This window comes from Phyllobates terribilis, unplaced genomic scaffold (genome assembly GCF_046119375.1).
Source record: "Phyllobates terribilis strain yellow unplaced genomic scaffold, ASM4611937v1 Scaffold_9__5_contigs__length_417890890, whole genome shotgun sequence".
NCBI classification, from domain to species: Eukaryota; Metazoa; Chordata; class Amphibia; order Anura; family Dendrobatidae; genus Phyllobates; species Phyllobates terribilis.
In genome coordinates this window covers 53,540,598-53,553,000 of record NW_027362769.1, presented here as the reverse complement: position 1 = coordinate 53,553,000, position 12,403 = coordinate 53,540,598, and the positions used below count along the sequence as shown (strand labels likewise).

The 12,403-nt window shown below is 49.3% G+C and overlaps 1 protein-coding gene across 1 annotated transcript in view; it reads left to right on the top strand.

Annotated features, from left to right (window-relative positions):
* Positions 1–12,403, top strand: part of CASP10 (caspase 10) — an 82,763-nt gene that overhangs the window by 21,660 nt on the left and 48,700 nt on the right. Inside the window, exon 3 of the mRNA XM_073646492.1 lies at positions 2,055–2,151. Within this exon, the coding sequence (XP_073502593.1) occupies positions 2,055–2,151 (97 nt within the window). The remainder of the gene's footprint in view (positions 1–2,054; positions 2,152–12,403) is intronic.

The following is a 12,403-nucleotide window of genomic DNA, read 5'->3' as shown; positions in this document are numbered from 1 at the left end:
GAGTACTCCGTGTATCTGGATTGTCTAACAGTCTCTGGATCAGCCCTGTCTGAGTCTCTGTGTCAGTAACCGTTCTACCAGTGGATCCTGAACCTAGTATTCTGAACCGAGTCTGTGTCAGTAACCGTTCTGCAGTGGAACCAGAACCTACTAGTCTTAACAGAGCCTTAATCTGTCCTTGCCAAGTCTGCGTACCTGATCCCTGGGGTCAGCTGCTGCGGTACCGGGGACTGCCTATGAGTGGCACCTGGCAACTACTTGCAGCCAAGCCTGACTGCAGCCAATCGATTGCTGAGGTCAGTAATTGGCTGTAGCTGTCACGTATGTAGAAACAAAAAAACAAAGACCTTGGGTTCAATGTAGCAGCTTGGTATTTAGCAGGTAAATAATGCTTCTATTTCATGCCATTTGTCACACCACATCAATTTTTTATTGATTTCGGACAACCCCATTAAGGATATATACAGGTGTTCAAACCTTAAATGTATTAGAAAAATAAAAGAGAATGGTGCTTCATAGTGTAAATTGTAAATTAAAAAGATCAGTGTGTGCAGGTAAACAGTAGTGTACTTACCTGATCATATTGTGCAATGCAAGTATGATACCAGTAAATGTTGTAGTTAGGAAGTACAGGTGAATCTCACAAAATTAGAATATCATCAAAAAGTTAATTTCAGTTCTTCAATACAAAAAGTTAAACTCATATAGAGTCATTACAAACAGAGTGATCTATTTCATGTGTTTATTTCTGTTAATGATTATGGCTTACAGCCAATGAAAACACAAAAGTCATCTCAGTAAATTAGAATACTTTATAACAATAGCTTGAGAAATGTTTTTAAAATCTGAAATGTTGGTATACTGAAATATATGTTCAGTAAATGCACTCAATACTTGATCGGGCTCCTTTTGCATCAATTACTGCATCAATGCGGCGTGGCATGGAGGCAATCAGCCTGTGGCACTGCTGAGGTGTTATGGAAGCCCAGGTTGCTTTGATAGCAGCCTTCCTCTCGTCTGCATTGTTGGGTATGGTGTTTCTCATCTTCCTCTTGACAATACCCCATAGTTTGCTGGCCAATCAAGCACAGTGATACTGTTGTTTGTAAACCAGGTATTGGTACTTTTGGCAGTGTGGACAGGTGCCAAGTCCTGCTGGAGAATAAAATTTCCATCTCCAAAAAGCTTGTCGGCAGAGGGAAGCATGAAGTGCTCTAAAATTTCCTGGTAGACGGCTGCGCTGACTTTGGTCTGGAAAAAACACAGTGGCCCTACACCAGCAGATGACATGGCTCCCCAAACCATCACTGATTGTGGAAACTTCACACTGGACCTCAAGCAGATTGTATTGTGGCCTTTCCACTCTTCCTCCAGACTCTGGGACCTTGATTTCAAAACGAAATGCAAAATTTACTTTGCATTTACTTAGTGTCAATGACTGCCTTCTGGACATCTGTCAAGTCAGCAGTCTTCCCCATGATTGTGGAGCCTTCTGAAACAGACTAAGGGACCTTTTAAAACACGTAAGAAGCCTTTGCAGGGTTTTTTTGTTAATTATTCTAGTTTACTGAGATAATGACTTTTGTGTTTTCATTGGCTGTAAGCCATAATCATCAACATTAACAGAAATAAACACTTGAAATAGATCACTCTGTCTGTAATGACTCTATATAATATGAGTTTCACTTTGAAGAACTGAAATAAATTAACTTTTTGATGATATTCTAATTTAGTGAGATGCACCTGTATACCAACGTTGCTCTTCCTTTTAACCAGAATCATGTGAGACATATTTATCCATGAGAGGTGCAGAGGTAATGATAAAAAGTCAGATACTTCAGGCACTGATAAACATAGTTCATAAAAGGTTTGTTGGATGCTGTTAAGCTGTTTGTTGTTTTATTTTAGAGCCTTCCAACAGAATTGAGAGTCTGTAATTCTCATATTATTAATCTGGTGATTTTAACATTTTATCATTTTGTTTTTAGTTTATTTCCTTATGTAACGTATAGTAAGTTTATGTAATTATAAATTCTGTTTTTTTACCACTTCAGGCGAATGCTTTTTCAGGTTTATGAAAACATCACCTCTGACGACCTAAGGACTATATTATTCCTCTTAGATATTCCAAAGAAGTATGAGGAAGGCAAGGTAATGATTGTACAAGAGCTTGAATACTCATCTGTTACAGAGCATTTGTCTTTTTAAAAAGTAAGAAAAACTAATTTAAGCAATAAATGGAAATGTCATTCTATATGACTTGGATCATTCAAGGGGTGTCTGGGAGCAACATATTGATGACCTATTGTCAAGGATAACAGCTGGGGATGGGGATCACACAGATCCCACTGCTACCACCAGTATGTCAGGGGACTCAACTCCACTACCTCCAATTGTCAGGACAATTACGCAATTGACTTCCTCTAATAGACCGGTTAATGGGGAACTCACAGTGAGCATATAGTATATACATCTCTGATTACAACACATGGAATATATATATATATATATATATATATATATATATATATATATATAATATGTGTGTATGCATATATACACTGCTCAAAAAAATAAAGGGAACACTTATACAACAGAATATAACTCCAAGTAAATAAAATTTCTGTGAAACCAAACTGTCCACTTAGGAAGCAACACTGATTGACAATCAATTTCACATGCTGTTGTGCAAATGGAATAGACAATAGATGGAAATTATTGGCAATTATCAAGACACCCTCAATAAAGGAGTGGGGACCACAGACCACATCTCAGTACCAATGCTTTCTGGCTGATGTTTTGGTCACTTTTGAATGTTGGTTGTGCTTTTACACTCGTGGTAGCATGAGACAGACTCTACAACCCACAGAAGTTGCTCAGGTAGTGCAGCTCATCCAGGATGGTACATCAATGCGAGCTGTGGCAAGAAGGTTTGTTGTGTCTGCCAGCGTAGTGTCCAGAGGCTGGAGGCGCTACCAGGAGACAGGCCAGTACACCAGGAGATGGGGAGGGGGCCGTAGGAGGGCAACAACCCAGCAGCAGGACCGCTACCTCCGCCTTTGTGCAAGGAGGAACAGGAGGTGCACTGCCAGAGTCCTGCAAAATGACCTCCAGCAGGCCACAAATGTGCATGTGTCTGCACAAACGGTTAGAAACCGACTCCATGAGGGTGGTATGAGGGTCCGATGCCCACAGATGGGGGTTGTGCTCACAGCCCAACACCGTGCAGGACGCTTGGCATTTGCCACAGGACACCAGGATTGGCAAAGTTGCCACTGGCACCCTGTGCTCTTTACAGATGAAAGCAGGTTCACACTGAGCACATGTGAAAGACGTGACAGAGTCAGGAGACGCCGTGGAGAGCAATCTGCTGCCTGCAACATCCTTCAGCATGACCAGTTTGGCAGTGGGTCAGTAATGGTGTGGGGTGGCATTTCTTTGGAGGGCCGCACAGCCCTCCATGTGCTCGCCAGAGGTAGCCTGACTGCCATTAGGTACCGAGGTGAGAACCTCAGAACCCTTGTGAGACCATATGCTGGTGCGGTTGGCCCTGGGTTCCTCCTAATGCTGGACAATGCCAGACCTCATGTGGCTGGAGTGTGTCAGCAGTTCCTGCAAGATTTTATGCCCATAGCAGCCAGAGATGCAGATGTGTTATGTGCAGCATGAGACGGGGCTGCTATGGGCATAAAAGGGGACAAACTTATGGTGTGGCACCCATGCTCCCCTGACCTCAACCCCATTGAGAATCTCTGGAGAATCTTTGTTTAGCAAATTTTGTTTGAAAAATGAGAAATTGCTGATAAACTTTTAACCTTTTTAACTTCTTAACAAAAAAAAAAAAAATCTTTCAAAAATGATGCTGATGTGAAATGTTCACTGCAGGATGTCCCTACTTCAGTGGAGGTTGAAGTGTCAGCTCTCTCACTTCCCTAGTTATAATTGGTTTTCTCTCTTCTCTCGCTATAATTAATCTCATATGTTCAATGTGGAGTTGTTATGATAGTGTAGGAACTCACTCTAGAATATAGGTAACATACTAAAAGCTGCACCTGACCCTTCCGGTTCCTGTACAGATGAGCGATCCTGACCCCACAGTCCCTAGTAGTTCCTGCGTGAGCTGAGATATCGCTAACCACATACTAGACAATGGCAACTTGGATCTATGTTGCCTGAAAGGCTGTCGAGCGCGTCACATTCCTCCTAAAGAACCGTGGGGCAGAGCAGAGTGCAAATTACCTACAGAAGGGAAAGTGTGCTGAAATAGAAAGAGATCCCAGAGTGAGTAAAACAAACAACAAAATTCAAAATAAAGGATTAAGTACGTACTGTTAGAGAATATGTCGCCTACTTCCCAAAAAGAAACAGAAGATAGGTGCAGGGTAAAGAAAATAAACAAAGATAACCCCTAGCTGTTCTTTCAGTGCCAGGCTTAAACTGCAACAGTATGGCTGGACATATGAATGAAACTATCACCAGCAGGAAATACCAGCAGGGGGAAAATATATAAAGCCACACCCTAAAGGTGATAGGGCAGACAAATGAGTAAATGAAAACACCTATTACCCTAAAAAGACTGAAACAAGGATAACAGAAATGAAACTCATGGAGAAACGGTGTATCTGTTGTGGCTTGGCAGACAGAGAAATCGACCACAAAGCCAAGGCTCAAGGGTTCGAACCCAAACGCATGACAGGAATCCTACTTCAATGGAGGTTGAAGTGTTAGGTCTTTCTCTCTTTTCGCCGGCTATAACTAATCCCATATGTTCAATGAGAGGGTATTATGTCCCCTCTCCGGGGATGTCTTATGGATTTAAATTTTTCCCTATGACACCCTATTTTTAAGACACGTCATCAATAGGGGTCCAAGACTCAACATCCCAGCCAATCAGCTGTTTTAAGCTCCTGTGATGGCTGAATGTAAATAATGAACGAAGCTGCAAAGCTTAGTTCCATTCATTGTGTAGTGGACACTGCTGGGTACGGCACAACAACTCCTATCAAAAGAATAGAAGATTTTATGCAGTAACCAACATAAACCTCTATATATTGAATGGAGTTGTTCTTTGCCGCTCCAATGAGAGTATTTAAGTTCAGTAACTGCCTGAGCAAATATCAGCTGAGCGGTGGGTGTTTGGGTCCCCCACCGATGTGGTGGTGGTAGGTCATCAGTATGTTGTGCTCTTTGTATGTCAATTTAAATTATATTGCTTTATGTATTTTGGTTTTCACCTTAGGGTCTTGAATGGCCATTATGAGTAAGCATATCTGATTCTGAGAGAGGGCAATGTATCACTGTGTGTAACGGGTCTGGGAGGCGGAACCTCTGAGCAACTATACAAGGGGGCGGTCCTTGTAAGGAAGCGGGTGGCTCCCGGGGAAGACGGGCAGGTAGTCACGGCTAGTGACAGGGACAGTCTCTGGGTAGAAGGGCAGGTAGTCACGGCAAGTGACAGGGACAGTCTCTGGGTAGAAGGGCTGGTAGTCACGGCAAGTGACAGGGACAGTCTCTGAATAGAAGGACGGGTACTCACGGCAAGTGACAGGGACAGTCTCTGGGTAGAAGGACAGCAGGCAGGTGGCTGGTGAGCGCTCCCAGGTGAGCGGGCGAGAGTCTTTGGACAGGCAGGTGGTCACAGCAAGTGACGGCAGAGCCTCCAGGTAGGCTAGCAGGCAGGTAGCAGGTGAGCGCTCCCAGGTGAGCGGGCAAGAGTCTCTGGACGGGCAGGTGGTCACGGCAAGTGACGGCAGAGCCTCCAGGTAGGCTAGCAGACAGGTAGCAGGTGAGCGCTCCCAGGTGAGCAGGCAAGAGTCTCTGGACAGGCAGGTGGTCACGGCAAGTGACGGCAGAGCCTCCAGGTAGGCTAGCAGGCAGGTAGCAGGTGAGCGCTCCCAGGTGAGCAGGCAAGAGTCTCTGGACAGGCAGGTGGTCACGGCAAGTGACAGCGGAGCCTCCAGGTAGGCTAGCAGGCAGGTAGCAGATGAGAGCTCCCAGGTGAGCGGGCAGGCTGGTCCATAGACAGACTGACAGGTGTCGGAAGGCAGACCGTCGGACCGCAGGCTTGCAAGCAGGTAAACGGATATCAGGCAGGTATCAAGCAGGAATCTGGCAGGTAACAGGCAGGAATCTGGCAGGTGACTGGCAGGTAACTGGTAACGGGACCTGAGGGCTGAAGCAGAGTGAAGGCTTTGCAACAACATTGCTCGGGCACCTCCATTTTGGAGGAGGTGCCTTATATATGGTGAGGTCCTCCGGCCACTGGCCGGGGACTCCTTAGGACGGCGCGCACGGCCCCTTTAAGAGAGGGGGAGCGCGCGCGCCCTAAGCACAGTGGCCGGGAAGCAGCGCGCGCTGCCAGCAGAGCGGGAGGAGGACGCCGGGCACGGAGAGGTGAGGGGAACAGCGTCCCTGCCTAGCAGGAGGCAGGGACGCCGACGCTACAGTACCCCCCCCCCCTTTAGGCCCCCCCTTTTTTAGGCCAGACAGAAATTTATCAAGGATGAGAGGGGCATGGATGTTCTACCGGGGCTCCCAAGTTCTCTCCTCAGGACCAAACCCCTTCCAATCTACCAGAAAAAAGGTTTTTCCTCTTACCCTTTTGGTGGCCAGAATGTTCTCTACCTCAAACTCGTTTTCAGCGGAAACCGGAGCAGGAGGCGTACCTGTAGAATTGGAAAAAGAGTTAAGTACCACGGGTTTGAGGAGAGATACATGGAAGGAGTTAGGGATCCGCAAGTTGGCCGGGAGTTTCAATTTATAGGCCACTGGGTTGATTTGTTTGATAACTTCCAGTGGGCCGATGAACCGAGGCCCTAACTTGTAGGAAGGAATCTTGAGCCGGACATACTTGGACGAGAGCCAGACTTTATCTCCAGGACGGAATTGTGGAGGATCCAGGCGTTTTTTGTCAGCGTGTTTTTTCATCCGCTCGGACGACTGAAGGCGTGCGGATCGGGTACTCTCCCAAATGGAGAAAAATTTGCTAACGAGAGATTCCGCAGCCGGATTGTCCACCGAGGTGGAGACGGGAAATGGGATCCGAGGATGCTGACCGAAGACTACAAAAAACGGGGATTTGGAGGAAGATTCGCTCTCGTGATTATTGTAAGAGAATTCGGCCCATGGCAGGAGATCCACCCAGTCTGAATGGTGGGCATTAACGAAGTGCCGGAGGTAACTGGTCAGGATCTGATTGATCCGCTCCACTTGACCATTGGACTGTGGGTGGTATGCGGAGAAGTCCAGGGTGACGTCTAGCAGCTTGCATGTGGCTCTTCAGAAGCGTGAGGTGAACTGGACCCCACGATCCGACACGATGTGGAGGGGCAGGCCATGGAGACGGAAGATGTGGCGGATAAAGTCTTTAGCCAGCTCGGGTGCAGACGGGAGGCCTGGCAGGGGAATGAAATGAGCCATTTTGGAAAAGCGGTCAGCGACCACCCAAATGACCGTACTACCGGCAGAGACAGGGAGATCTGTTATGAAGTCCATAGCTATATGCTGCCAGGGGGCAGCAGGTACTGGAAGAAGAAGGAGGCGACCGGCTGGCAGGTGTCTCGGAACCTTGTTGCGGGCGCAGTACACACAGGCAGAAACAAAATCTATTACGTCCTTGTGCAGGGTAGGCCACCAGTAGTGCCGGGTGATAAGCTGGAGGGTCTTTTTCTGACCGGCGTGGCCAGCAAGCTTAGACGAGTGACCCCAGTGTAGGATCTTCTCCCGATCAGGTACCGTTACAAACGTCTTACCGGGAGGGAGACGATTTAGACTCACGGGGGCCACCTGCATTACTCTGGCGGGATCGATGATGTGTTTAGGTTCCTCCTCAAGATCAGACACCAGGAAGGATCGGGACAAGGCATCAGCTTTGATGTTTTTGTCAGCCGGGCGAAAATGAAGAACAAAATGAAAGCGAGCAAAAAACAAGGACCACCGGGCTTGGCGCGGGTTAAGTCTCTGGGCACTCTGGAGGTAAGCCAAGTTCTTGTGGTCCGTGTAAATTATTACCGGGTGAAGAGCCCCCTCGAGCAGGTAACGCCACTCCTCCAATGCCAGCTTAATGGCCAATAACTCTCGGTCTCCTATAGAATAGTTGCGCTCAGAAGAGGAGAAGAGTTTGGAGAAGAAGCCGCAAGTTACCATTCTCCCGGAAGACGATTTTTGGGTAAGTACCGCTCCGGCTCCAGAGGAGGAGGCGTCAACTTCCAGGAAGAATTACTTGTTGCCGTCCGGGCGATGCAGCACCGGGGCGGAAGAGAAAGCCTGTTTTAAGGAAAGAAAGGCTTCCTCTGCTTCGGGCGACCATTCTCTGGGATTAGTGCCCTTACGGGTGAGCGCAGAGATAGGGGCAGTCTGGGAAGAGAAGTGCGGTATGAAGAGGCGGTAGTAGTTGGCGAAGCCCAGGAACCGCTGAATAGCCTTCAACCCCTCTGGTCGAGGCCACTTCTCGATGACAGACAGTTTCTCAGGATCCATTCGTAGGCCGGTCTGAGAAATTATGTAGCCCAAAAACGGAAGCGAGGTCTGCTCAAAGAGGCACTTCTCATATTTAGCGTAGAGGTGGTTCTGCCTGAGCCTGAGCAGAACCTGACGAACATCCCTCCGGTGTGTTGGGAGATCCGGAGAGAAGACCAAGATGTCGTCCAGGTACACCACTACGCAGGAGTAGAGAAGGTCCCGGAAGATGTCATTGACCAACTCTTGAAAGACGGCAGGAGCGTTACAGAGACCGAAGGGCATTACCAGGTATTCATAGTGGCCGTCCAGGGTGTTGAATGCCGTCTTCCATTCATCCCCCTGACGGATACGGACCAGGTTATACGCCCCACGGAGGTCCAGCTTGGTGAAGATTCTAGCCCCCCTCAGACAGTCAAATAATTCCGTAATGAGCGGAAGGGGGTATTTATTCTTCACCGTGATCTGGTTAAGGCCTCTATAGTCTATACAGGGACGGAGTGAGCCGTCCTTCTTTTTGACGAAGAAGAAGCCTGCTCCCGCCGGGGAAGTAGATTTCCGGATGAACCCCCGGGCCAGATTCTCCTCAATATATTCTGACATGGATCGGGTCTCAGCAGCGGACAAAGGGTAAATGCGCCCACGGGGAGGAGTAGCGCCGGGCATCAGGTCGATTGGGCAGTCGTATGGTCTATGAGGGGGTAATGTCTCTGCCTCCTTTTTATTAAAGACGTCCGCATACGACCAATAAGGAGCCGGAAGACCAGGTAGATTGGCTGGAGTAGGAGAAGGACGGACAGGATGGACGGGAACTAAACAAGTCTTATGGCAGTCCTGTCCCCAGCGAAGGACTTCTCCGGTCTGCCAATCAAGCACGGGTGCATGTCTCTGAAGCCAAGGTAGGCCTAGTAAGAGGGCATGAGAGAGTCCAGGCAGAACATGAAAGAAGATGCTCTCAGAGTGCAGCATTCCCACCTGCAGGGTTATGGATTCGGTGATGAGTTGGATGGGATGTGGTAAGAGGCCCCCATCCACGGCAGCGACAGATAAGGGTACAGCTAGAGGTTTGGTGGGAATGCGGTATTTCTCTACCAGAGACTGAGAAATGAGATTTCCGGCAGCTCCAGAGTCAAGTTGGGCTAGTTCAAAATAACGGTTCTCCCCGCAGATGATAGAGACCGACAGCAACAGAGATGGAGAGGGTTTACTCTTGTCTAGGACAACCTCTCTGAGCGATCCTAGACACAGGCGTTTCCCGACCTCTCCGGGCAGGAACGGATCCGGTTCTCCTTACTGCCACAGTAGAAGCAGCTCCCCTCGGCACGGCGTAACTCTTGACGGGTTTTGACCATCTTGGTCTGGTCGACCTGCATAGGCTCGGGTGAGTGCGCCTGGGGAGTAGCGGGAGAATTGACAGGTTTCTGAAAGGTAGGGGCTAGACGTGGAAACCTCCTCTCACGGGTGACCTCTTTGGCGCGTTCCTGGAACCGGATGTCAATCCGGGTGGCAAGAGTTATTAAGTCGTCGAGAGTGGTAGGTATGTCCCGACCGGCGAGTTCATCTTTAATACGGCCGGACAGACCCTCCCAAAAGACAGACACCAGGGCGTCGTTATCCCAGGCCAGCTCCGAAGCAAGGGTACGGAACCGTATGGCATATTGGCCCACGGTGAGATTTCCTTGATGGAGGCGTAGCAGAGATGATGCGGATGAGGTCTTCCGTCCTTGTTCGTCGAAGACTTTCCGGAAAGCCGTGAGAAAGGCTGGCAGGTTGGACACCAGGGGGTCTCCTCTCTCCCATAGAGGATTTAGCCAAGCCAGTGCCTTCCCCGTGAGATGGGACATGATGAAGGCTACTTTGGCCCGGTCGGAGATAAACTGGTGGGACAGGAGTTCAAAGTGCAGGGTGCACTGGTTTATGAAGCCCCGAGCTTGAGCGGGGTCGCCTCCGAAGCGAGGAGGTGCAGAAAGCCGGGATCCGGTGCAGGATGCCATGGTATTGGTGGGCAGTGGCGCTACCGGGCTGTGAGTCATGACACTAGCGGTGGTTGCTGGTGGAGCAGTCAGAGTGTCCAGGCGAGAGTTGACATTCCGCAGATGACTCAGGATGGACTCCTGTTGGGACCTCTGACGGGACAGTTCATGACATAGGTCCGAGAGCGAGGTAGCTTGGGTGCCACCGGGTTCCATAGCCCGAGCAACCTTTAACGGGTCTGGGAGGCGGAACATCTGAGCAACTATACAATTGGGCGGTCCTTGTAAGGAAGCGGGTGGCTCCCGGGGAAGACGAGCAGGTAGTCACGGCTAGTGACAGGGACAGTCTCTGGGTAGAAGGGCAGGTAGTCACGGCAAGTGACAGGGACAGTCTCTGGGTAGAAGGGCAGGTAGTCACGGCAAGTGACAGGGACAGTCTCTGAGTAGAAGGACGGGTACTCACGGCAAGTGACAGGGACAGTCTCTGGGTAGAAGGACAGCAGGCAGGTGGCTGGTGAGCGCTCCCAGGTGAGCGGGCGAGAGTCTTTGGACAGGCAGGTGGTCACGGCAAGTGACGGCAGAGCCTCCAGGTAGGCTAGCAGGCAGGTAGCAGGTGAGCGCTCCCAGGTGAGCGGGCAAGAGTCTCTGGATGGGCAGGTGGTCACGGCAAGTGACGGCAGAGCCTCCAGGTAGGCTAGCAGACAGGTAGCAGGTGAGCGCTCCCAGGTGAGCAGGCAAGAGTCTCTGGACAGGCAGGTGGTCACGGCAAGTGACGGCAGAGCCTCCAGGTAGGCTAGCAGGCAGGTAGCAGGTGAGCGCTCCCAGGTGAGCAGGCAAGAGTCTCTGGACAGGCAGGTGGTCACGGCAAGTGACAGCGGAGCCTCCAGGTAGGCTAGCAGGCAGGTAGCAGATGAGCGCTCCCAGGTGAGCGGGCAGGCTGGTCCATAGACAGACTGACAGGTGTCGGAAGGCAGACCGTCGGACCGCAGGCTTGCAAGCAGGTAAACGGATATCAGGCAGGTATCAAGCAGGAATCTGGCAGGTGACTGGCAGGTAACAGGCAGGAATCTGGCAGCTGACTGGCAGGTAACTGGTAACGGGACCTGAGGTCTGAAGCAGAGTGAAGGCTTTGCAACAACATTGCTCGGGCACCTCCATTTTGGAGGAGGTGCCTTATATATGGTGAGGTCCTCCGGCCATTGGCCGGGGACTCCTTAGGACGGCGCGCGCGGCCCCTTTAAGAGAGGGGGAGCGTGCGCGCGCGCGCCCTAAGCACAGTGGCCGGGAAGCAGCGCGCGCTGCCAGCAGAGCGGGAGGAGGACGCCGGGCACGGAGTGGAGAGGTGAGGGGAACAGCGTCCCTGCCTAGCAAGAGGCAGGGACGCCGACGCTACACTGTGTAAGTAGAATTATCTGTCTGGAGTTTAAGCTAGATGGGTGACAACATTTTCAGTCTTATTGAATATCCCAACATTTTCTTCAAAACAAATAATGAATTATTGGCCAAATCAGTTAAGTGCATGACCAGCACTGTACATTTTTTGGGAGCCTATGGAAAAAATGTCACTGTATCATCTATACTGTGGCTTACTTTGGAGGTATACATTAGGATATCCTCTGAACGTATAGCTCCAACAGACACTATAAATATATGTGAAAGATTCTGATTCTGACCCCATGGTTCAATTAAAGCCATGTAGTGAATTGCTGTTAAAAATGCTGCATGATTATATCAACTGTATTTTGGAGGTAGCTGAAGATTATGTGCACCAAAGCAGACATGGTAATGAAATGAAAGCACGAGAGGTTTAATATTTGGTTTGTGCTCGCAATTTATGAATATTCATGTTTTCACTGTCAACATTAAAAGGGTTCTCTGCCACCTCTCACTCTGCGTGGCAGTAGGTAAGATGTACTTGCTAACCCATTTAATAACAGATTTGGTAATTATTTACTTCTTATTTCATAATTGTA